The sequence below is a fragment of the Micrasema longulum genome, unplaced genomic scaffold, assembly GCF_059751315.1.
Source record: "Micrasema longulum isolate JH-2025_06_02 unplaced genomic scaffold, ASM5975131v1 h1tg000430l, whole genome shotgun sequence".
In the NCBI taxonomy this organism is placed as follows: domain Eukaryota; kingdom Metazoa; phylum Arthropoda; class Insecta; order Trichoptera; family Brachycentridae; genus Micrasema; species Micrasema longulum.
In genome coordinates this window covers 583,227-611,078 of record NW_028277630.1, presented here as the reverse complement: position 1 = coordinate 611,078, position 27,852 = coordinate 583,227, and the positions used below count along the sequence as shown (strand labels likewise).

The following is a 27,852-nucleotide window of genomic DNA, read 5'->3' as shown; positions in this document are numbered from 1 at the left end:
TTTTCTCTTCCTTAATCTCTCCTCTTTTCCTCTTTTTCCCTTTCCCTATTGAGTAATGGTATTGATTTTGGGTAATTTATATACAGATACATGTGTTTCTATTTTTATAGATCTTTGGTCTTTTTTATCTTTATTTTCTGTTGAATATCTTTTAACTTGAATTATAAAAATAAAACTTTTCTTTTATTGGTTGGATGGAAAAAAATTGCCATTTGGCAATGAGCCCGCCAATGTACAATTAAAATTATGAACAAAAAGTTAAAAAATAATAAAAAAATTATAATAAAAGAACTAATGAGTAGTATATAGTTAATAGTTTAATATTGCAATACCATCAAGTCAACCGATTTAAGTACTAAATTTGTTATAAAACAGTCTCAATGTATGAAAAATAAATATGTATTGGTTTGTTAAAATAGCTTCCACAGAAGCTACTGAAGATCTCAATTTGCGCATGGGCGGACTTGTGAATTCAGTACTGGCAACCGCCTTATAAGAACTAACAGACTTACATAGTTCCTTATTTCAAAATTAGATCGAGTGCAGTGAATTTTACTTTAGTCCGTCCATAACTGCGCAGGGGAAAGGTTTTGTGTGGGCATTTCACAATTTTTTAGAAGTTACTAAGAAATTTACATTGAACCCATCACAGATCGCAACGATTATTAAAAATATTTAATATTAAAAATAATAAATTTATTAATAATAAAATATTTTTGTTGTAGTTATAAAATGATTATTTATGGCTGACTTCATTTAATAAAAAAATAGGTACTGATTGTTTAAAAGTCAAATTTTAAAATTTTAAAAAAAGGGAAGCATTGGTTCCATTCAATCTATGGATGGACTGCGCATGCTACACAAATAACAGTAACCCCTATGATGATGATGGGCGCTGTAATGCAATCCAAAACGTCAGAAAAAAGTGCGAATAACACAGCATAATAACTCAAAAAAACTCACTGTGCCTTCAAAGTATGTTTCCATTTTGTACGGACATATATGCATCTCGTGTAAATATAATATGATTGGACATTCACAATGACTCTTACCTTCCCTGTGCATGACTCCTTTTTCTAATACTGGCGCCACAATCAGTTCTTCCCCGACTGAAAACTCATCATCAACAGTATGACAAGCCGGATCGTGTGGTTCTAACATCCAGAGAGGACGAATTAATGGCAGACCCTGGTCAAGTGCTTCCTCAGAATACTTAATTAGCAGTGGTGTTACCTAAAAAAAATTAGTTTTTTTCATAATTATATTATTTCTACTCTCCAAATATTTGTTACTTTTTTCTGTTTGTGTTCCGGCAGAAAAAGTTCATTTCTGTGTGTGAAATTGAATCAGAACTATATCTGATTATTTTCAACTCCTGAGAGTTGAAAATAATCTGAATTTTGTCTGAACAAAATAAACAAATAACACTGTTTTAGCTACAAAAATTAAATATTCAAGTGAAATGATTTTGCAAATAACTTTTGCTTTCAGGCGGGTATTTTTAAGACAGAGAAATTTTTTTAGGTCAGAGAAATTTGATGTTTAGATATTTGAACATAGGTTTTCTATAGCTCTCGCAGATGGTTTTCCGATAGTCGTCGGACTGATTATACCCAATGAAAATCGACAAAACTGAGATTTCGTTGTCCAGTTATAATTACATTTAAATTTATTGTAGTGCTTTCACATTTATAGATTATGCAAACAGGATAAAGTCTAAGTTTATAATGAAGTTGGACAGTTTAAACCAGCACTTTAATAAAGCAAAATTTGCTAATGGTAATCTCCAATTCAAACCCGTAAAGCATCAAAGAGATCTCGGCATAATCATATTAATGGATTTAAAACGAGAAGCTCACATCACATCTATCGCCAAATAAGCCTAGTCAATAATTTATTTGATTAAGAAAGCATTCCAAAATATTAATCCAGAGATATTTCCTAAAATATACAAGACCTCTGCAAATCTATTGGAGTATAAATACCGAGTATGGAGTCCCTACTTCACTAATGATATCGAGCTACTGGAAAAATACTAAAGATGTGCTACAAAAATCCCCAACTTACTCAAAAGGATACCATATCATGGTAGATTAAAAGCACTAGGACCTACATCATTGGAAGAACGATGCAAGAGAGGTGACTTGATAGAAACTTTTCACAAACTAAATAATTACTATGACTGCCCCCTGATTATGCATCAATTAAATCCCAACACAAATTTACTGTCAAGTTAAAATGTCAAAGCTGTCAAATGAAATATTAATAATTTATAAGTGAACATAAAATTGTGTTTATGATAAAATGTATTAATAACAAGGCCTGCCTACATTACAAGGCATCGGGTTCTCGACATCATGGACGTCTGCTGCTGACTGTTCGTCAGCAGTTCATGTCAGAACTACGGGATATGAAAAAGACTTGGGAGGATACACAGGTGCTGGCAACCGACAGAGATACCTAGAGGATCTTCATGGACACCATATGCTCCAACTAAAGGGCGGACATGGAATGATGATGATGATGAGTTATGAAAAAAACATAGCTTACTATTTTTTGGCGTAAGGTAGTCAATATCTTAGCTCCTTCTAAGACCTGCTCATCATTATATTTGCTGGGAAGGTGAGTGAATTTCATCACAGGTAAGAATGTAGCCAGTTGTAACCATCGAATGTACAACTCTTTCTCTGGCAGCACTATTGCAGTTTCATTGACAGTTGTCAGCTCAAAAGGAGTTTTAGATGAGCCCGGCACAAACTGCTCCCCACCTGGCCAGTCTATATCTCCTCCAACAGCTCCAGGCATTAGAAAAGGATAACCGATAATTCCGTAAGATAGTATGGTCGGAATCACATTTTTTATAGCTTCCCAAGTCGATTCGAACGGAGGTAGAGAAACAAATATTGGAGGCCTTGGCAAAGAAATAGCCGATGTAACTCCAATAACTCTTATTGACCTTTCGAAAGAATCAGTGAAAAAGGTTTTGTATTGATCGGGGTTTGATAATCTCTTCTCACATTGATAGTAATGCGGCATATTGTACGCAGTTCCCGTATCCAGGAAGAATGCGTCAATCTTGTATGTGTTCAAAACCTTCTTAAGTTTATCCTGAAGCCACGGGATTGATCTGTTATTGGTTATATCCAGAACTCCCGCACTCGCTAGAGATTTATATCTCGTTAAAGCTGGAATTCTCCTATCACTAAATCTCTCCGATATTAGTAAACGCTTTTGAATACACTCGGCAAAACTCGGACTCTCGGTACTTATGAATGGTTGTATGGAAAACACTATTTTAAATCCCCTACGATGAATGATGTTTACTGTTTCTTCGAGGGTAGGAAATCTCGTTGTATCCAGAGTGAAATCTCCGATATTGTTTTGCCAATATTCATTAACCAATACATGGCCTTGCTTGAGAAAGCCTAATGCAATGACGTCTTCCGTATAATTGTACACTAATCCTTCCGTCAACTCGTGTTTTCGTCTTGGGGCAATGTGCCATACTGGTTCTGAGATTAAGGAATGTAAAATGCTTATATCTTCTTGTTTGAGACCATCCCATAACGACTGTTGGCTCAAAGAAGAATGCAGAGTTTTCATATTTGAAGAAGTACATATTTTATACTTCAATTCTGGATATTTAGTTAAATGATTGACATAAGCAAAGTCATCGTGCCTCGCTTGTATACAAAACTTATTACTATTTTTATGATTTACTGAAACATATAAAGGTGTTTCATTGTCTATAATAATCACAGCTCCTCTCGAGTTGATGAAATATCTCATTACGGCGTTTCCCCACTGGTGTTTTTTTATATCACCGGTAATAAATGGTGCAAAGTCATGAGAAGTCTTTTCCAAAGGCCAAGTCATGTTGGCAAATTGCCCTCCTCCGTACCAATGGTCATGCGGAGATGACCAATCATAACAGTCAGTTGGATGAACTCCTATAAGCAAAAGAAATACAATGAAACTTAATTGTGTAAAAAGACAGATATTTATTGTTTCGCGGAGATTTTACTACAGCACTAGGTACAGAGTAAAGAAGTTTATAAGACTTACCATCAAGTAATGCTTGCCACTTGATCGTGTAGCATTTTATGTCAGTTTCTGTATCTACCAAAGGAAATTTGTTAAAATACAGTCTAGATCCACTTAACCACTGCAAACAGATTGCTCCAGCTTCTGAATCAGCGTCTGTCAAACAATTATATGCCTGTGACTTGGATAAAGTCACGCCTGGAAAACAAATTAACATCTCATTTTAGAGTTGCAGTAGTACCTAGTACCTAGAACCTACACACTACAAATTTCAAAATGATGTTTTCTTTTTATTTAATTACACTTACTGTTAGTGTGAGTACATAAATATAAATGTCTAGGGCTCAAATTGAAAATTTTACAGGTTTTTACAAAATTCCCAGTGAAATCGCTATAGTTATCACATTTTTTTATTTATTTTTTATTTATTAATAACAAATTAAAATACAATATTACAACTAAATACAATTTTTTACACTAATCAAATACATATATTTAAATTAACATTTCCCATTACGTAAAATAAATAAACAATTCTTGTGTACATAATGGGGAGAAAGAAAAATTGTAGATGTAATTTTTTACTTCTTTCTTAAATATATTGTATTCCTGACTGTACTTTTTATTATCTTTGTTCATTTCATTAAAGAAAAATATTCCACTGTAAGTATAATAATGTTGTGCAGTAGTTGTTTTTAATTTAGGAATTAAGATATTACCACCTGTTCTAGGTCGCGTACTTACGTTTTGAGACCTAGAAATACTACTATTTATTTTATCTTTATGTATTTGAAGCAAACAATTCTTTTTATATAGCAATTTATATCTAAAACCTTAATTTTTTTAAATAATTGAACAGTGGGAAAAGTAGACAGTTTTTTCAAAATAACTTTTGTTATTAATTTTTGTATTTTTTCAACTGGTAAAATATTTGTTTTAAAAGCACCACGCCATCCGATTATTCCGTACTGTAATATGGATTGGGCGAATGCAAAGTAAATTAATTTTAATTTTTCGATGGTTAATATATTCCTTAATCTAATAAATACAAATACAAGTTTTCTCATTGTATTAACAATATTATTTATTTGCTCCTTCCATTTTATATTTTTATCAATTATAATGCCTAAATATTTAATGCTTTTTTTTTCAGTGATTTGAAGGCAATTATCATTATGAAACTGATATCCTTCATTGCATTTTGTTGTGTGTATACAAATATTTATCGGAGGTATAATTTGTTCTTTCAATGTAAAAGTGATTTGTGGATACTTTTTCTCATGTGAGATTATGTAATAAGTGGACACTTTTTTCTTATAGGATCCGCTCATATGGACACATGAATATAGTATATCAGAGTGTCAGATTTTATGTTCTTGAAAAAATACAACGAATTGGAATCAAATTAAAAACTTACTTAAACATGTCCAGCAAAGTTAATTGCACAATTGAATTTTAATTAAAAACTTTTCCTTTATACTGTATTTCCTAATAACGATATGGATATTTGGCAATTCCTTGAGTTTGAACAAATGGAATTCGACTATACTTCAGTTTCACCTCGGCTTTAGCCACTATGATTACAGCTTTAACAACCATAGTTAGGACTCTTAGCCTGAATTGGTATCAAATTGTAAATAATTAAAATTTATTTAGAGTTAGTTAATGCACAGTAACCCATCAGTAAACATTTACATCTTAATAGTTAATTAAACAGTAATTTTTGTACTTTTCTTTGAGATTTTCTTAAAATAATAAATCATGTTATGCAATGCTGTTTCAGAATGTTGACTGTTTATAAACCATAATGAATTACACAGCTTATAATTAGAATCAACTATTTATATAAGAGCATTATAAAAACAAACTATGCATGATAACAATATTATCGCTGTGGATGTTTCTGTTGAAGGGCATTTTTGTTATTATTGCTAAAAAGAAACTCAAATGCTTCTACTTATTTGATTTGCTAACAAATATAATTAATTTGGCTTTGAAGTCATGTTCATGAATTTAACTTAACAAATATACGTAAAATATTATGCCCTTATCTGATAATTAAACTTGCTATGAATTGGAAACTCCTTATATTTCAATTATTTAAATTGGTAATGCAGTTACTTAATGTAAATCAAATATTTATATTGTTATATTATTTTTTTTAAATTAAAGTTTGTTGTACAAGTACTTTAAAAACAAGTACTTACTAAAAATTAAATGTTACAGCCATTGGAAACACAGTATCCACTGAATTAAATAAAAAATTTCAACAGGCAGTCAGTAATGATACTAACACAGTTGAGCAACTGAATGATTTTAAAAACACAATTATGATGTCGGCAAAGAACATTTAAAGTCTGAAAAAAATATTCGCAAGAAACAACTAAGATTTAGATAACACTCAGTTTGCGTTCAGAAATGACTTTGGTACCCATGAATCGCTGACAACAATAAATATATTGTTGCAAAACTGTTTTGACCAAAGAAAGTTATCTATGTTTGTTTTATTGATTACAAAAAAACATTTGACAGAGTAAAACACTCAGATTTGATTAAAATGCTACTAAGATGTGAAATAGGATGTGAGAATAATAAAAAAAAATCTGTTGTGGGACCAAAGTGCTATTATTATACTGGAAAATGGAAATGCTTCACAAGGTATTCACATTCAGTGAGGGGTCCGAAAGGGTTGTGTTCTCTTGCCAACTTTGTTTAATCTGTACTCTGACTTGGTCTTCAAAGAAGCGCTGATTGATACAAATGTCGGTGTGGAGGTAAATGGTGTAGCTATCAATAATACTAGATATGAAGATGACACCGTTCTAATTGCAGAAAACATACGAGACCTTCAAGAACTGCTTGATAGGATTGACTCCGTCGGTGAACGTTTTGGTTTAAATATGAATGGAAACAAAACTAAAATTATGGTTTTTAGTTGAGAGCGTCCTATGCAGTTTAGACAATACTTGTTCTTGTATGAGAATGTAAATGAATTAAATGTTAAAACGAAAAATCTTTTTTTTTTAGTATGTTACACATAACATGCTGAGTTGAATACATATTTCAATTTAGGTACTTTATATTTTAAGAAACAAATTCTTGTGTTTTTACTTACCTAATACGCCATTCATAATCTCCAATCCCTCCTTATTAAATACTTTAATGTCTCTGGTTCCTTTAGTAAATTTAATCTTTTCAAAATATGCTCTAGCCAGCACTTGTTGGTGGTAAACTATATATGCAAATCCAACAAAGAATGTGATGCATAGGAACAAGAATCCGACAAATGCTCTTATCTTGTAATCAGAAGGCTTCTTTTTGATTTTTGATGGAATGGACTGAAAGTGAATAAAAAAAAAACAGTTAATCAATGCTCAAGCATTAATTTTAATAATATTTTATAACATTCATCATCATCATCCTCTCCCTGTTAACATCCAATGATGCAGAGCATATTGATCATCTATTACATGAAGGTAAGGTGATCAGCCTCATGCCTGCAATGCCAGTCTGGGAACATAAAATATTGTAAATAAATAAAAAAAATAAAATGTAGACCTTCCCAGAAATTGACCCCGGGACCACAAGCATGGTAGGTGAAAGCGCAAACTACTACACTACAAAATGGACGTTCCACTGGATTTTCTTATTCGGGATTTTTTATTTGAGAGGAGCCATTGAGGCGAAAGCACTCATCTGAGATTCTGGTTCTATTTCACGCACACGTATTCTTAATTTGCCCAGACACAAAGAAACATTTCACATTTGGAACATTATTAATTTTATTTCATTCTACGTTATTTTATTATAATAGATACTTGACTACTAAAGATGCTTGAACGTGTAATTTTTATCTAATGTTTTATTTATATTTATTTAGACTTTTTCTGGGGTGCAGTATAAAACCTTGCAAATTTTGTTGATTTCTTCTCAATTTTCTCTTCTATATTTTACCCACTTTCGATTGAGGGGCTTGTCACCAAATGCTTCGTCCAACCAAACAAAAAAATTGGCCCGACCCTGGATACATCAGGAAATAGGGTCAGGGAATAGAAGAATATGACGCATTCACCGTGTAAAACTAAAATAAGTGGAAATTTCTCATTTTTGAGGTTTAAATCCAAAACAATCACATTTCTTACAAGCTTGAAAGTGTAAAAGGGAAGTGAGTTTAAATTAAAACATAAAACAAATAAAATAAAAAAACTTTTTAAAAACAGTTTTTGCAGCAAAGGGAAATCTTCAAGCACCCATATCTCAAAACGACACTATTTGCATATACTACGGTTTTACACTCGAGGTGATCACACCTCAGTGTGTACAAATAAATTAATATTGATACTAGTTTTCAATGGGAAAAAGAGAATACAGTTAGAGGAAAGAGCGAAGATTAATTCCTTAAGGAAGAGAAAGGAAATGTTTCTTCGTGCGTGATTTAAACAAAGTTTCGTAGAAACATCTTTGATAGTGGAAAAGACATGATTTCATAGTTGAGCTGCATGGACAGTATATGTGCTCAAAATGAAGGAGTAATTGTGGATGGGAATTGTGAACAAAGTTGTAAGCCATAATCTGATATGCGCTGGAAATTTTCACTAAGGTATGGTGAAGCGTTAAGACTATGGAGTACAAGAGAACAGAACTGAAAAGGTGTGATAATCTATCCGCTGTCTAATTTTGAGCCAATTCAGTTTCCTACGATAATCAGAAATGTGGTCAGTATGACCCAGGTCTTAGGAAATATTCCTAAGACCAAATATATCTGCTTCATCATCAGCCCTCTCGTATCCAATAGTGAACATAGACCCTCCCCTTTGGATTTCCATATCTCCCCTTTCTGAGCAAACTGCATCCAGCATCCAGCATCCAACAACTTTCTACAATAGATCTTATGTCATCAGACCACCTTGCCTCAGGTCTGCCGATACTTCTGCTTGTTCTTCATCGCCATACCGGGACTTTTTGAGTCCATCTAGATCTAGAGTCCGCTAAATAAATAAATATGATGGGTACCTGTAACTTTTCTCTCAGTAAGCTGGCGAGAGAATTAATGGATGTGATGGAGTTGACAGGAGAATCGTCATCAGAACTATCCAGTGTAGAGCTGTCTCCATCCGGAGTTCTAACTGGTGCCGTCATCACGGATTTTCTTCTAGCATTCCGCAATGGTATCCTGAAAAATACGCAACTTTAATATTGATCACTTATTTCCTAACCACGAGCTTTATTTTAGGTAGCTCGAGTATTGTTGTGTATATATGTTAGTACAAAATTCATTTTTTTCATTATTGACAAATTCTGTATTGAATTATTTGAATGACTGCAAACATATTATATTTTTATTAAAACTGGAAATGCCTTTAAAAAAAAAAATGAATACGTTTTCCGTCTCAAAAACACAACATAATCTCAAACACCGCGAAAGCTAATTCAAGAGAAAAGTATCGCAACTCAAATACAGATTATTATTTAAAAAAGTATACTTCTACGAAATACTCATGTTCTATTTTAAGAGGATATGCGGTGATTGGGAATTTAGATGAATAAATATTTGAACACTGTTTTCTTTTTTTTGTTTTTGAAAAAGACAACTACACGTCAGATAAGTCTCTTTGGCGGTGAAAAAATTGCTCGTTGCTGAACGAGAAAAGCTGCCCGAAGGAGCTCTCTGAAATGCGGTAGCCTCAGCATATTTGTGCTGAAAGAAGGTAATCCAGAACTACATAATGTGTACTTCATTGTATTTTGAAAAAGAGGGCCGCGAATTCTTCGCTAATGGGATTAAACTGATTGGACACGATCAATTCGCCGAAATAATTCATTTTTTAAAAGCCTTGTAATCATTTTTGGAAGCCACCAGATCTGTATATCTGACAGGACCTACAACAGGGTCATGGATAGTTGCCATTCGGTAATCATTGAGAGGGAGAAGGGATGTCTGAAGACTGCAGATAAAATTGGGCGCTTTTGGATAGTCCTAGTTCCAAATTTATTATATAAAAAAAACTGTAGGAACACGCCTATGATAAATATCTATACTGTATAAAAAAATCACCGCTCTAGTGCCACAATCCAGCGAGAAAATACGGGAATACGTTTGTATGGAGAAAATTCGGACCGCGTTTCCTTTTAACAGGTTCTGTTATTTTCGCTCTCAGAAAAATGCAGGTCTAGTATTTATCAAACCGTTTTGAGTTAGGTACGAGGTACGACATTACGTTTCACAGAATTTGCGATATTTTAAGCAGAATCGAATCAGACGCACGTGTTTACTATATGTTGCAAATTAGATTACGATCCGCTGTAAATATTGCCATTTTAAAATCTGAATACAAATAATAAGTCTCTATTTTACCTCCATTTCTAACGGGTGGCTTTAGCGCCTATTTGATCAAAGTCTGAACTGGACAACGAGCAAGTGTGGTAAGTTCGTACTCCCACTTTATACTGATGAAGTGATGAATCAAAGAGTAGTCTGGTAGGTAATGTAGGTATTCTACTGAGAATGGAGTACATAAGTAAGTATCTTCACACTGGCTCGAGACTTGGGTGTACAAACGGTAATCATGGGCGGTAATAGATAATCATCATCTCTGTTGACTCGCGGTGATTCGAGGCGACATTGAAACCCGTGTTATACGGATCAGATAACGGAAAAACTTTTATTTCCTCTTTGTGTTTTTGACATTTTTACTCTTAAAAGACCCTTTGCGCGCGGTGATGTAACATCGTGCTACCACTAGTAAAAGACGGAATATTCTAAAGTTCAGACATTTGAAAAAAAAACATGGATACTGTATAATAATTCCTTTTCCATAATTTATGTGAATAAACATATAATTTAGCCCTATTATACCAAAATAAATTAAAAATCAATACTTCACATATGTTACGCGCGTGCGTCCCCCATCACTGTCATCAACCGACCGAAGACTGAATCTGTTTTAGATAACACCCGCCGTAAAACAGCGTCTCTGTCTTCCTTGTCATGAATTATATCTTCGAGCTTTCTCTTGTATAACGTATCTTTATAGATGTGTTGCTGAATTAGCGAACATTCATTCTTCGCGTAGCAAGGATAAATATTTTTTGTATTAACATTTAGCACAGTTATAAAAATTTCATTTTCCAAATCCGGTGTGAAAATGTCCATTTGAAGATTACAAAAAATACGAATTCATTATTTTTTTAATAAGAGAGGTATATCAAGTCTTGAGACATATGTCGACTAGTGTGATATCACAGGCACATAAGAGTTAATAGATACAATCAAACTTGGTTATAACGATCACGGAAATAGCGAGATCTCGGATATACGAGTAATGAGTAATGAGGAAACATTAGTTGACATTTTAGTTTGTGGTTTTCTCCTTACATTTATTCACCTTAATAACAAGCTTCTCCACGGACATACCAAACTAAAATATTGTAATTGAGTGAAAAATATTCAATTGTTTAAAAACATCATTGTCGAAATAAGAACTTAAATAATACAATCCAAGTGAAGGACTAACTTATTACCGATGCCGCTGGGCGTTGGGATTGATTTACGTTTATGATCCTATATAAGTATCTAAGTACCTAATTGGTGTTTTCGCCGACAACATTGACAAAGTATCACACATATGGTTGAAATTGCGTGTAAAAAATACAAGCTTTGCGAACTAAGTAAGCACAGGCTCGGCACCTCATTAAAATTTACAACTTTTTTGTAGTTTATGAATGGCATCCTTGTTTCGAGGGTTTTTACAATGTTTTTTATTCATGTTAAATGGTCAATGCATAATGAACATTACAAGTGGGTGATGTCAGATAAGTTAAAACCTAACCCTTAAATTGTAAACATGACTACTAACAAGCGGAAGTGTTTCAATTTGTGAAAAAAGTGGCAATATTTGTAGAATAGAACGTGGCGCGGAATATGTTGAAGTGTGTAAAAAGTTTTTTCTATACTTATCACATTGTCAACATTGTGAAAATCTACGAATGTTTTTATTTATATTTATCTGAATTGAATTATTTACAACTCGTAGAAGATGGCCCTCAAAATGAAATATTTGGGTAAATACTAAAAACGGTCGGCCTCGAATTGTAATGCTCAGCACGTTTGCCTACCATGCGATAGATCTCTGGTTCGATTCTCGACATGGTTGATCTAAAATATTTATTTAAAAGGGTGTTTTTACACTAGAATATTTCATAGTCCCTGGACCTGAATCGCAAAACTGTTCATCTTACCTTCGAATAAAAAAATATCAAGATACGCTGAAATTGGTGTACCAATTCAGTGCCCTATGCACCATTACGTGCGGAAAGGGAATGATGATGATGATGAAATTGTTAAAACGCAAATATTGGTTTAAAAATATAAATCACAAGACTTAAAAAAATATAGTGATGATAATACGGCACATAAATGATTTTAGAAATATTTTGTATTAGTTTGGAGTCTATTAACAAATTAGAAAATATGAAAAAACTACTGGACTTTCTCATTTCTTGTTCTGTTTTCTAATCCGTGTGATACAGGCGTATTGTTCCATTTATTGTCTTTGTTATACTATAACTTGACCAAATTACAAGACAATACTCTTGTAATTTGCTATTACTATTATAATAATATAAAAACATTCAAAACGTTACTTTTATTTGTACAAATTGATTAGCGACATGGTGTAATGGCTAAGAAGCCTCTTGATACTTTGACGCAGAGTGCGATTTCGACTCCCAGTGACATTACAGTAGTGAAGAACTTCAGCCCTACGGAAAATTGGATACTAAAAAATTAGAGCATTAAATTGTACTGCAAAGTTTCTTAAAATGAACGAAAAAAATAATTTTAATAAAAAAGAACTACGCTGAAAGACATACATAATTACTTCATAATAAATAATCGGTGATAACAGAGTTGTGGAAAATTTCCGGTATACGGTAATTCAACGGACCAATCGGAAAAACCAACAGAGAAGAAGCGGAAGAGAACTTGAGACGTCACACGCGCAGTAATGTCATAATTACAAAATCTGAAAAATTCATAGCGCCGATAATACGATACATAAAATTAAAAATAAAAAAACATTTGGTTTAATTTAATAGTCTATTAACAAATAAATAAATATTAAAAAAAAACACGGAACTTCAGCATTCGAATGTGATTTTTTTAACCTTTAATATACTGTGTGAAAAAAAATCCTTAATAGAAATGATGGCCTGATAATCACTGTCTCTTTTCATCTTATTAAAATTATATGTGTGTCTTGCTTGGTGATCTCATTAGATTACATCTCTTTCTCTCAAATTAAGGTTTTATATATTTTTCTCGGGGTCGTCGATATTTTCTCATTTTCGGAGACCCTGATAGTTAAAATAATTATTTTAAAATTATCTAATGCACCTAAATCATCATCATCATCGTTCCCTTTCCACACCTAATGGTGCATAGGGCACAGCATTGGTACACCAATCGCAGTGTATCTTGATAATTTTTGTTTCATGAAGGTAAGATGATCAGTTTTAAGCTTCAGGTACCAGTCCGGGGACTATGAAATATTCTAGTGTGAAAACACCCATTCAAATAAACATTTCACATAAACCATGTCGGGAATCGAACCCGAGACCTCTTGCATGGCAGGGTAACGCGCTGACCATTACACCACGAGGCCGACAAAAAGGCACCTAAATATGTGATATAATTATTTTCTTATTCGGTTTCAAACCTAGGTGTAATTCTTGAAAGAAATTTGTCATGCTAGGAAATCTGTGAATTTGGGAAAGATGGCTTTCCACAAAGTTGCACACTTGGCCAGAGCCAGCTGGGGGTTGTCTTTTAAAACTTCAACGGTCTATTTTAAATCCATTTTCCTGGGCATCGTGTGCTATGCAGCTGGCTGTCGGGCACACCTATGTGAGTTGCAATATTTCAGGCGAATTATTTTAAGCGGACAAAGGCAACCTCTCCTGGCTCTTCCGAGAGCATATACGACATGCTCGACGGATGCACTTCCGGTTCTAACTGGCTTGTTCCCTTTGGATCCAGCGACAATCCATAAATTTCCACTTAAAAAGAAAGCACTCCTCTGTTATTGGTGGCGTCCGTCTTTTCCCAACGGAAGGAATGTCTCAATCAGATATTAAAATACTCTTCTTGATGCTTGGAAATTGCGATGAGAATCTTCCCCTTCTGGGAGGGTTACCTTTCTTTTTTTTTCCTTCAATCCATCAACGCTTAAAATCTTCTTGGGTCATTTCCGATCACTGGACTACGCAGTTTGTATCATCGAGTCAAAGTAAATTTAATGACAAATTATTTGTTTTTAATATTGTTGATTCCCCTTCGTGTTGCCGCGGATGGCCTTATCCCCTTTCCTCTCTCTATGACTACCGAACGGAGCTTCTCGCTACTATCCGTGGCCCCGTTATAGGTCCTGTCGGATATACAGATCTGTTAGCTTCCAAAAACAATTTCGAGGCTTTTAAAAAGTTTTGTAATCATTTCGGCTTCCGTCGTTGATGACGATGATGTCAAAGTACTTTCGAAACGACCCAAATCTTTACCGGACACGGAGTTATAAGAAATTACCCATATAGGTTTAAATTAAGGAATGATGACTATTGTCCATGCGATGATATTTCTTCACAGAGTGTCAATCGTCTGTTATTTCAATGCCGATTTTTCAGTTTACAACGCCATAATGTCATGTTTTTTATTTTTATTTATTTTTTAATTATTTAATTATTTTAATTAATATTAAACCCCTATAAATGGACAATGTCCGTTTGTAAATAAATAAATAAATAAAAAAATAAAACGTGCCGACATTAAAACATTATTTCTAAAGAAAATCTAAATCGGTTCAGTTTTGGGGTGCGGAAAACAAGAATACAAGACAGAAAAACTATATTCAAATACCTACTCATTAACCACTCTCCCACCGCATTTTTAAACAATACATTAAACGTCTCTAGGGCCTTTATAGCACAAATTTGCTTTTATAAAATACATAATTAAGTTTATAAACAATGATAAGTAGCAGTTATACAAAGGTTTAAAAAGTAAGTTAATAAAAACATGTTTTAAAAAATACAATAGAAGTTATTTAACAGTACGCAATTTACTTTTTACAAAGTGTAACCTAATATCTAAAAGAATAAAACCGAAAATAAAGAAATAAAAAATGCAAGCACATATAAAAAGGTTATTTCATCAATAGAATATTTTAGTAACAAAAGAGCGACTAATTTAAACATTGTTTTTATTAGTTATTATATTGTACTTGACATAATTTTTTATTTGATTAGGCGAATTATTAAATATATCAAAAAGATCACTAAAATTATTGGCTTTTATATGTAATCGCGCTAACGGATAGAACTGAGCATAATTTGTTTGAAATGATTTTGTGTGAAAAGTACATCGAAGTCTGGTGATCCTCTTAAGGTAAGGCTATCCAAGTCTGCCGATTGTGAACGTCCCCCAAGACGGTTTCACGTATCCTGTCATTCTATTGGCCACTTAGTTCTGAGTTCTGAGTTCTGATTACCGAATTTGAGTGCGCATGAAAATTTGTGAAACGAATTACAAAACGCGCCGTAATTCTTGTCAAACAACAATAAATTTTTTAGTGCCTCTGTAATCAATGAAAAGGTAAACATTGTAAGATATTTGTTCCAAACAAACAAATCTTCACGCCGTTTTCCCGTAAGGGCAGGTGGAGAGGATAAAACGCCATACTACTCTGTTTTTTAACTTTTTTATTTATTTGTTTAGAGCAAAAAAATTACTTTTTCTAAAACTTCAAGCTCTGATTGAGGGCCAAAAAAAGTATCAAATATTTTTTTTGACATTTTTTGCATTCCGAGTAATCCAAAAGGCAAATTTTTAGACCCCTTTTATTTCAAAATTCGGAAAAAAAATAATCAGCCCACCCTACTGTGGATGTCTTGACTTCAATATTTCCTTCTGTAAAATGTTGTTCATGTTTGTTGCAATATGTTAATATCAACAGCTCCCTAGGGGGGTTGAATAGAGTCCTCTTCTACAAAAATTTGGAAAAACTCAAAACATTGTTTTATTGCCTCTTAATTCTACATTTCAAAAATCTTATGACTTTAAAAAATTATGTATATATATGTGTACATCGAAACAGATAGAAAAATAAAAACAAAAAATGATCTAAATATTATAAATAATGGAATAAAACATAAAAAATCAATTTGGAAAATGACTTTCTTGAAGCCAAAATCCTCAGCATACGTCTTTCTTTTAAAACTGATATTTTTTTTTGTTTTTTTTTGTGATTAGTTGTGATATATTTTACTGTTTATAAACTGTAAAAACGCTAGTTGAAAAAAAAAAACAGAAAACCACAAAGTTTTATTTTAAATAATTATTTTAATTATTTCCTTACTCAAGAATTACAGGTTCAAAGTCAATCCGATATTGTTAGCTCCACACCGCGGTACAAACTGAAAGATATAATCTCCTTATTGGCCAATTAATTTTATTTTTTTATTTTCTTAGATAATCTGCATTCATATACTCTGATAACACAGAAACTCAACGTAAGCGAGGAAACAATATTTGCCGAGTAATTACGTACGCGAACCGAAGATGGTCGCGTTTTATTAACCTGTAAATATGTTTTATCAACGCGAAATAATAATTAGGTAAAGATTTGCATTTTGAAATACAGGACATGTAGATTAACAATGGTCTAACTCCAAACTTTTTTTTTTTTTTGACGAACTGAATCTTAAACGGAGGTAATCCTTTTAGTCCCTGAATATAGATTTAGTGGGGTTTTTAATTGTATCATTTATAGCTTAAAGACGATTACATAATTTCATGTTTTTTTTAAAACTCCATATGCAATAAAAATGTGTTGTAAATTTGTACCATGAGGTAATTGATATATATAAAAAAAGTTGTTATTTTTTTAACACTTTGAGTACCGGCCGAATATACATAGAATTTACACTGTGCCCGGCCCATTTTTGTGAAATTTCATGCTTTTTAAAGGGTTTCTTAGAAGTGTCATAAATTTGAAAATACAAGGTTAAATCAATTAAAACTTCTCATATTTATTTGAAGTAATTAAATAAGTCATTTTTGTATGATAGTTTTGCCAACATTGGCTTTTATGGAGAGCCACATTGGGCTTTGCAATGTTCACACATATACAGGGCATCACTCCTTTTTTTGTGCTTTGTATCCCGGAGCCGTGTAAACACGTGATTATAATAAGTTTTCACGTGGTTTACAAGCAGCAAAAAAGTACTAATAAAAGTCACTAGATGTCATCAAAATGCGCTTTTTTAGACAGCTGGTAAACCACGTGAAAACACGGGACCGGGACACAACGCATGGTTATATAATCACGTGTTTACGCGGCTCCGGGATAAAAGTGTTAATACGATATGTTTACAAAAGTAAATAAAGAACTAACATTATCTAAATTTGTTGCAACAGAGAGGGAAAGCATTTTTGAGAAGGGGATATGGAAGTCTAGGCATTTACAGGGCTTATGATTTTTCATTGGCTGGTTTAAACCTCCACCTCCAGGAGCCACTTTCAGGAAACTTTGCCGTACAATTTAATGCTCCAATTTTTACCGCGCGCCAGTTCCACATTGTATTCAAATGCATTTTTAGAATTCATCATTGTTTAGCGGAATAAACGGAACAAATCAATAATCAAATTTACAAAACACTCGCTAATCATTTTATGTTTTTGATTTCTAAGTAGTTAAATGATTTATTTTTAATAATAAGCTATTTGTGATGAACGTCCTGTCGTTAAAAATAACTAAAGATGAACAAATGATAGTGGACTTGGATCCCTGTTATTCTATGTGCTTTGTATATATTGCTTTTAAGGCAGCTGTTTTAAGTATTGTTAAAATTATTATGTAATTAAAAAAATCGTTACGTAGGTAGATACTTTGAATTATTATAAATAAATGTAATTGGGCTTCGTGGCTTGTTGTGGTGCAAATTAAATAAATAAAAAAATATTACTTGACACAGTGCTCCTCAGAAAGTATCTCATTGAGTCCCTCAAGAGATCCATCGTGGTCTTCTTCACTATATGTTGTGGACCCACTCCCTTGGTGATGCTCCGGAATCTGGAAACATAATTTTTAATCAAAATTAATTTTATCTCCGAAATACGAGCTGGATGGATTGGACACAGTGCGTCACGAGGGTCTCTAGTCTCTACACGAGGTGGTAGAGGGGGCGTCTGAGGGGTCAAACTACAGAGGCGCTCTCGCCGAGAATAACTCGAGGATTTATGCGAAGATGTGAGTTGCAGGGGAGATACAAAGCGGGTTGCTAAGACACAGGAGTGTGTGATGAGGTTTTAGATTAGGGATTGGTTTTGTTATCACTGGTTCCATAGAGCTTGTAAACTCTTAATTTGCGCGTGCGCGGGCTTGTGAATTCAGTACTGACTGACCGCGAGATCGAATTTTTGGAAACACTTCTGGACGAACCACGCATGCTAAGCCATGTACTGCGGATGGCTCTTGAGATTCATCGTCTTTTTCCTTAATTCTTTTTAGCTTTATATCTCAATTCTCTTAATTTTAATGTACTTATTTTTTAACTTTTCGTACATGTCATTTTATTTATATTTTTATCTTGTTTTAATTGCATTTTTGAACACATACTATTTTCCCCTTAAAACCACTAGATGCATATTTACTCTTTAATTCAATTGTTTTTTTTAAAGCTTTTTATTATTTAATCTTGTTTTCGTTGCAGTTTTCGAATGCAATTTTTTTTTTAAAGCATTTAATTCATATTATGTTCATTAATTTATTATATTTTAAAACATATGTTCAAAGTTATGCCTGTACTCTCTTTTTTGATTTTTATTAAATGAGCACCTGAAATACTATTGAAAAGTTTATTTGGACGATATTGTTTAATATTTTACGTTTTATGAAGTAAAATAATATTGTTCTAACACAATATGTAGAGAAAATGTACCGAATATGGTAAACGACTCCAATATGAGACAAAAATTTAGCATGAACGCCCTTTATAACCTAGCATAGTTACCTACTTCCCTACCGACCGACTGGCCAAAACATGTGTTAGTACACGCCTGAATACCAGACGCACCATATGCATCAGAGACAGTGATAACGTTTTTGTGCATTTTCGATTTGATACTTGCGTAAGTTTCACTTTTTTTATTTTTCAGTGTTTTTTCTCCACAAAGCTATCAATATTTTACTAAACGACAATATAAGAGTCAATTTTTAGAGTTAATTTTATACTTTCTTAATGTTTTGAAGTTAAATTAAAGTAATTTTTTTTATGTGAAGTATTGATCTTGTTTCTTATATGGGATATTTGGACACTTATGTGCGGTAGTGTCTGAAATTAGGAACATTATTTCTGATATGGAGTTCTAGCAAAACTAAATTTGTTTATATTTTCCAGGTAGTATTCAGGTTCCTGACTTCTTTTAAAACAGAACTGGAAGGATTGCAAATGAAACGGGACCTTTTAAACAAATGTACAAAATCAAAGGCAAGGAGTGAATCCGGTGTAAAGCCTATTATCATTGGTGTTATATTGAGTATTCGGGAACCGATAATATCGATTGAATAAGTTTAGTGATTATTGCATGCAAAATGAAAAAATATTAGTATCTCATATTAGGAACACTTTTTGTATACATATTTTATTTATTGTTTTACTTTTTGTTTAAAATGATGACATTCGTACGTATCTTAAAATATTTTGATTACATTGTATTTTACATAACTATCTTCTCAACGATTTCAATGTGTAATTCTTAATTAAAAAAATGATTACAATTAATAAGATTTTTTTTCCCCTAAGCTATTCCATGTTTGGTACATCTCTTCTAGATTTTCTTAAATAAAGACACCATAAAAGGTATATATCGTCAGTATTCTGCGAAAAAGCACTAAGTAATTTTTTTTTCTGTTTTGACTTAATGATAAGGTTATACTGTTAAAAAAATACTCTACAATCTGCAAAAACGCACTAAATCTACAAAAGTTTAGATATTTTCTGTAATAAGTCGAGTTATGAATGGAAGAGGATGTATGGATCAAATATTTGCTTTACGAAACATGACAGAGAAATTTCTTGCTAAAAACCAAAAGCTTTTCTGCGCATTTGTCGATCTGCAAAAAGCGTTTGATAGAGTTGACAGAGAAAAATTATGGAAGGTGTTATCGGAGTACGGAGTACGGAGTAAGCGGAAATCTAACACGTGCTATTGCTTCTCTGTATAAAGACAGCACCGCATGTGTTAGGGTAAATGGATCATACACATCGTGGTTTGACATTCATAAAGGAGTGAAACAGGGATGTGTTATGTCACCATGGCTGTTCAACGTGTATATCGATAACTGCATGAAAGAACTGAAAGGCTTAAGAATGGGAGCAAAAATGGGTTATTTAAAAGTCAATTGTCTTTTGTATGCTGACGATGCTGTACTCCTTGCTAATAACAAAGAGGAACTGCAATTCTTGGTAACAAAGGTCTACGATGTATGCAAGAGAAGCGATTTGCTGATAAATGTCGATGAATCGAATGTGATGGTTTTTAAAAGAAATGAAAGTACGACTAAATGTGTAATCACTGTGAATGGAGTTATACTAAAACAAGTAGAGGAATTTGTGTATCTGGAAAGTATGTTCACTAGGGATGGAATGACTGAGAAATATATTGAAAGGAGGGTGAGTGCCGGGAACAGAGTTAACGGTGCACTTAAATCGACCTTGGCAAATAAATGCTTGTCACAAGAGGCAAAATTGGCAGTTCACAACGGAGTCCTGGTCCCATCCCTGATGTATGGGAGCGAAGTATGGACTTGGAAAAACAGGGATGAAAGTAGGCTGAATGCTGTCGAAATGCGATCTCTCAGGCGAATGTGTGGTAAAACTATGTACGATAGATGCACAAATGTTGAGATCCGTACATTATGTAAGGCTGAGACAAGCATTATCGACCAAATAAAGAAAGGAGCTCTGCGCTGGTTTGGACATGTAGAACGAATGGACAGCGAGAGAACGGCTAAGAATATTTACAATGCGAATGTTGATGGATGCAGAAATAGAGGAAGACCGAGAAAGACATGGCATGACCAAATCCAACAAATACTTAAAGATGGACATGTCAAAAGTCGGAATAATCGGCGCGCGTGCATGAGAAGATGTATGAATGTAGAGGAAGCGAGATCTGTATGCAAAGATAGTGTTGTGGTGTTCTATCCTCTCTGCCTACCCTTACGGGGAAACGGCGTGATGGTTTGTTTGTTTGTTTGTTTGTATTCAGCGGAGCTTATGGAGCAGTACTGACTTGAGAAAAGGGGAAATTGTTGGTCGGCGACATCATATTCTGGAGATGTCTAGTAAGTGATGTCTACATGCTTCACTCAGAAGCAAACGTAGCAATTATTATTATCTTTCTTTTCTCATTTTACTAATTAATTATTATTTGACCTAATATAATAAATACTGTACATTAGATAAAATGATTACGTAACTTTTTAAAATAAAAACATTTCTTACAAAGTGACTGTAGTATGTACAATGTGACTTTAATTTGAATTCCTGTCTGTGGTATTATGTAACTAACTAACTAACCATCACGCCATTTCCCCAGAGGGGTAGGCAGAGAGGATAGAACGCCACACCACTCTGTCCTGGCACACTTCCTTTGCTTCCTTCACATTCATACATCTTCTCATGCACGCACGTCGATTATTCCGACTTTTCACATGACCACTTTCAAGAATTTGTTGTACTTGATCATGCCATGTCTTTCTCGGCCTTCCTCGACTTCTACAACCAGACACATTCGCATCATAAATCTTTTTAGCCGTTCTTTCACTAAGTCATGTCAATCCACTATTATTATGAAAAAAAAATGTTCTAAAAGTTCAGTTATTATTTATTAAACCATCGAATAAAATTTAGTATATAGATCAATTTAACATTTTTTCAAGTTGGCTTAGTAATGTTTAGTATAAAAAAAAAGTTATTTCGTTACAAACTTTGAACTTCAATTATCTCAGAAGTAGTAATTTTGACTTAGTGCTTTTTAGGAGAATACACACGATACATACGTTGGTGGTCTTAACTATACTATTTATTTCCCGCGATGAGAACAAATTTTATGTTACACATATAAAAAAATATTATAATTATCATAAATTACCATGAATTAGTTTGAACAGGATACAGATGCACCTTACCTACCTACTTCGCTTTTTTTCTTATTTATATTAACGGATTTATTATTGTGCATTATACGCCATAATAATTTATTGCGCTGTCTATTTCTATGACTGTTTTCGTTTTTTATATCACTCGACACAATAATGTATTCACTATGTAAAAATGAACACATCGAATATGTTCCAATCATTTCATCAGCCCCAGGTAACATTACACCTGCGACTTGCTACTATGAAGGACACAAAAACACTAAAACCGTCCCCTTTCATCGAATTAGAGACACGTGATATATTTTTATTTTCTTATTATAACAGTTACAATATTTTTATATTCATTTTATAAAGAATGTCCTGTTATTTTCAAGAATGTAATTGAGATACAACCCATTGTTATAGGCCTCGTACCCACATTTCATGATGTAGAAACACAATATTTATTTATTTCGACGACTTACGCCTTTAACAAAGTATAAAATAATTATAAAAAATAATTGTAATGAAACAAAATACAAAACACCTGCACACACGTGGAGAAAATATAGATACATAAAATAAAACCATTTATATATATTTTTTTTTTTTTTATTTTTTTTTTTATTTTATTTTATTTTATTTTATTTTATTTTATTTTATTTTATTTTATTTTATTTTATTTTATTTTATTTTATTTTATTTTATTTTATTTTATTTTATTTTATTTTATTTTATTTTATTTTATTTTATTTTATTTTATTTTATTTTATTTTATTTTATTTTATTTTATTTTATTTTATTTTATTTTATTTTATTTTATTTTATTTTATTTTATTTTATTTTATTTTATTTTATTTTATTTTATTTTATTTTATTTTATTTTATTTTATTTTATTTTATTTTATTTTTATTTTATTTTATTTTATTTTATTTTATTTTATTTTATTTTATTTTATTTATTGTATTTACGGCCTAAGCCAATTACAACAGTTACATGAAGAAACATAAATGTAAGAAACTGGACAAAAAGAACATAAAACTATGTAGCAAAGACAAAAAGGGCAAAACAATAATGGTATACAATATATATTTATAAAAACGAAAGACATAAGACTTCGAGCTAAACCATGCCAATCCAACTTCATCCCACACTGTTTAGTCGCGAAGAGATCTACAAAAAACCGGAAAATCTATCCCAAAGAATTCCAAGTCATGTGATGAATTGACTAATCTACATATTCTGGACATTGGGGTATAAAAACAAAAAAATGCTTTTAGAAGATTTTATAAATAGCAGCTTTTGACTTCTGGTGACATGGTTGGGAACATGAAAAGAAATTGATTGCAACAGAGATGGGACATCACTTATGGCATTAAGTATTTTGAAAATGCATATAAGGTCCATCTCAGTTCTAGGTCTCTCCAATGAAGACAGATTAAGAAATGGCTCTATTTCAAAATAGGAATAATTACCTCTTTGTAATTCGAGCAACAATAAATTGTATAATAAATTGTATATATAATAAGTTGTCCATGTGGATTTGAAGTTAACAATTATTTTTAAACAACGATTTTATACCTAGAACACTGAATTTCTTAAACAATTGGGCAGTTGGAGAAGTAGACGTTTTTTTAAGTATAACTTTCATGATTATTATTTTTTTACGACAGGTAAAATATTTGTTATAAAAGCACCACCCCATTTGATTATTCCATACTGTAATACCAATGTGAGCCAATGCAAAGTAAATATATTTTCAAGGTTTAATTTACAAAATAAAAGTATACGTACTTATTTAATTATTACAAAAAATGTTTCATAAATGGAAAAAAAACTGTCTTTTTTTATATTTGTCATTAATAAGCGTTGATACATAGGTATCTGTTACGGACGTCAAACGGAAAGCGGCCCTTGTAGGGACCGCCCCTGCGCTATATTAAAATGTTTAGACTTAGGGATCTCGGTATGTGTTAGAAATGAGCTGCCCCTCCAATAAAGACTAGTATTTGTCACTTTCGGGGGTGGCCTTTTCCATACCGAGACATTTAGAATAGGCATTTAGTTACAAATTAGTTTTAAGTATATTTTTGAATGTGCATCGTTTCGCGCTGCGTTGCCGCCGCAAGAATGCCGTGAGAACTGGAGGGGGTAGTGCCTATATACGTGGAGGGAGGGAGACGGATGGAGCGGGCGTGCGGCCTTCTCTATCGCTCTCTCTCTCTCCGCGCGGCATACGACGGCTAGACCCGCTCGGCGGGGTGAATGGTGGGGCACGTAGCGCGAACGGTATATAACGTGTACAAATGAAAATAAATGACACTTCTTCTCTGACGTTTGGCTTTTACTCATCTCTACTCGCTTCTCCCCGACCCGGCTTTCTACTCGATTCTTCTTCACTTCGCTTGACACCTTCGCTTCACCCTGGACTTGGATTTTGGACTTCTCTCCCTACGGATTCCTGACCACGGCGAACCGGCAACTTCAACCTGAAATAAGAGGCCCTTCTGAGGACATCTCCGGCCCTGACGAGTTAGACAAGATCGCCTAGCCTCCGCTGCCTTACAACCAGTGGATCGGGACGTGTGCGTTAGTGACTGCAGCGGAACCACAACACGACGCCGGTAGCGCGTTAGCTACATTGTTGGTCCTTCGAGAAATCCGGATCTGCTGTCGTCACACGAGTGATCATCTACCTGATGCCTGCTTCTCTTCGGTCTGGAAGAAACGCCGCCATGCAGGAAGGACGCGCCGAATCCGACTCCGGTTCATCGACTTCGGCCCAGACGACAACGGAATCTACCGCCCACTCAAGAGAGATGCGAGCCATGCAGCAGCGACTGATGCAGGACATGACGGCCGGGATGGTTGAGATGTTCAAGGAAATGAGATCTCAGCTCCCGCTCATGTTGGCCGCTACTACAACCCCAGAGAAGACCACGACGCCCGCCGGAGCGAGCGCCGCGGCGGCGGCGCCTACCTGTGCACACCTTGGGTCGTTGGAAACGACCCAACCCGGGCCTGCGTACTTGGAGGAAGCCGCTGAGCCACGACCGAACGTAGCAAGCCCTGCGGACCACGCTACATTGGACCCGACGACACTCGGCTCCATGGATTCGGAGACAAGACGACTCACCGGCGAGTGGGTTGACAACCAGAACAGTGCTTCATACCCCACAGTTGACAGGATGGCCGCAGCATTCGTGAGGGCACTGAAGGACGGTGATTCGACTGGAGTGACGTCGCAGCCACGAAGTGATGACCCAAGGATGACGTCATTCATCGCGAGGCAGACTGGTGCGAGAGACCTGCCGCAGTTCTCCGGGGATCCGCTAGAGTGGCGGATTTTTAAATCGCAGTTCAACCAGTCTACGGAGATGTGCGCATTATCCAATGCAGAAAACATCATACGGCTGCAGAGATCACTCACAGGACGGGCCAGACAGACTGTATCGGCCCTACTCGTGGACCCGGGCAGGGTTCCCGAGATCATGAAGATGTTGGAATCCGCGTTCGGACACCCTGAGCTCGTCGTGGAGACGGTCTTGGAACGGGTGCGGAGGATTCCGAAGCTGCCAGACAACGCGTCCGCGGAAGCCGTGACGGATTACGCCGTCGCAGTGAGGAACGTCGTCGCGACCGTCGAAGGATTCGACGGTGAACACCTTTCTTCGCCGAAGCTTCTCTGGGAAATGGTAGGGAAGCTTCCCTACACGCACCGATGGATGTGGATTACGTCGCGCATCGGGACGAAGAGAAAAGCGAAGTTAAGTGAATTAGCCGACTGGCTAAAGGACGTGACGGGCGTGATACCTAACGCCGGGTGCCTCGATATCAACACAGGCCCCGTCAGGGCTGAAAGGAATCGCGCCTCTAAAGGACACGTGCTGCTGAACGTACACAGTGAAAGTGAAAAATGCGCAAAGTGCAACGGAACACACAAGCTCGACGTGTGCCGCGAATATTCGGGGCTTGGCGTGAAAGACAAGTGGGCATTTGTGCGCGATTTAAGACTGTGTTTCCTGTGCTTGGGGAAACGCTGCCGAACGTCGAAATGTCGGGCAACAAGGTGCAACATAGACGAGTGCGGAGGAAGGCACCATCGCACACTACATACGCCGCGCGCCCAGTCGACGGATGAGAATGTGTTACACGTATCGCGGAAGGAGGGCTCGGTCGCCCTTAAAGTGTTACCTGTGACTCTCAGTGGACCGAAAGGTCGAGTAAATACATACGCGTTACTAGACGAAGGTTCAACTATCACACTCCTGGAAGAAGAGGTCGCCGACGCGATCGGAGCGCGCGGTCCACAGGCCGGTATACAAGTTACGGGTATAGCCGGAATCGCCGCGAGTGATGCGTCATCGCGACGCGTAAAAGTGATAATAAAAGGCGACGCCGGCGCTTATGAAGCGATCGCCTACACAGTTAAGACACTCAACTTGCCGACACAAAAAGTTAAAAGTTGCGACAACTCGGCGCGGGAAGTGACAGTGAGACCTAAGATGCTTATAGGCCTCGATAACGCCGAGTTAATAGTGCCGCACGGCCGGGCGGAGTTTCGAAGTGACGGCGTCATCATAAGTGATACGCCGCTTGGCCGCGTCGCGTTTGGCCGACACGTGAGTCATAACGATAATAACGCGAGTGCACCTACGGGTGAAAAATATAACGAAGATAAGTCAGTTTCTAATGGCATAGTGAAAACGGTCCTAGTGAGTGCTAAAGGACCGTCGCGTGATGACGCGCTAAGTGAATTAGTGAAATTTAACTTCAAAGTGGATTCGATCGGAATCACGACCGCGCCGCGGATATGTGCCGCAGAAAAAAGAGCGCTGGATATAATGCATAACTCCACAAAGCAGCTTCCCACAGGCCGGTGGGAAACGGGCCTGCTATGGAGTTCAGACAACGCATCGCTCCCCTACAACCGAGAAGCGGCAGAAAAACGCCTCTACTCGTTGGAAAGAAAATTAAAAAAGAACCCGGTACTTGAAGTTGCGTACCGGGCTAAAATCAGCGAGTATGAGGAAAAGGGATACGCCGTTGAGTTATCCAGGGAAGAAGAGGCACGAGAAAACCCAAGGAAATGGTTCCTGCCTCATTTTTCGGTATGCAATCCGAACAAGGTTGGGAAAATTCGGGTTGTGTTCGACGCGGCGAGCCCTCACAGAGGTGTGTGCCTCAACGACCACTTACTGACGGGACCGGACTTGCTCACGTCACTAGTGGGGAACATACAGAGGTTCCGAGAGGGTGGCGTAGCTATCGCCGCCGATATAAAGGAGATGTTTCTCCGCATAAAGATGACACCCGATGACACGATGTCACAATTGTTTTTGTGGCGTCGAAAACCGAACGAAGCAGTGAGGACCTTCGCTTTCACATCCATGATGTTCGGAGCCAGGTGTTCTCCGAGCAGCGCCCAGTACGTAAGAGACCGCGTGGCCGCGGCGAATGCTGAATCATTCCCGGAAGCAGCGCGGGCTGTACACGAGAAAATGTACATGGACGATTATTTGGACGCCGTGGATTCGACTGCGGAGGCTGCAAAATTGGTGAAAGACGTCACGGCCCTCCTGCTGACGGGGGGCTTTGAAATGACGGGAT

At 35.4% G+C, this 27,852-nt stretch overlaps 1 protein-coding gene across 6 annotated transcripts in view; it reads right to left on the bottom strand.

The window, feature by feature from the left end:
• LOC148281624 (alpha-galactosidase MYORG) overlaps positions 1–27,852 on the bottom strand; it is a 95,549-nt gene that overhangs the window by 1,222 nt on the left and 66,475 nt on the right. For 4 of the 6 annotated variants that reach the window (XM_088226417.1, XM_088226420.1, XM_088226418.1 and 1 more), the window contains 6 exons: positions 18,061–18,167; positions 9,058–9,217; positions 7,160–7,382; positions 4,066–4,242; positions 2,551–3,950; positions 1,053–1,233 (listed from right to left, as the gene is read on the bottom strand). In XM_088226417.1, the coding sequence (XP_088082543.1) occupies positions 1,053–1,233; positions 2,551–3,950; positions 4,066–4,242; positions 7,160–7,382; positions 9,058–9,217; positions 18,061–18,167 (2,248 nt within the window). Of the gene's footprint in view, positions 1–1,052; positions 1,234–2,550; positions 3,951–4,065; positions 4,243–7,159; positions 7,383–9,057; positions 9,218–10,399; positions 10,497–16,451; positions 16,671–18,060; positions 18,168–27,852 lie in introns of those variants that run through there. The other 2 variants (XM_088226422.1, XM_088226423.1) reach the window with 2 other exon arrangements.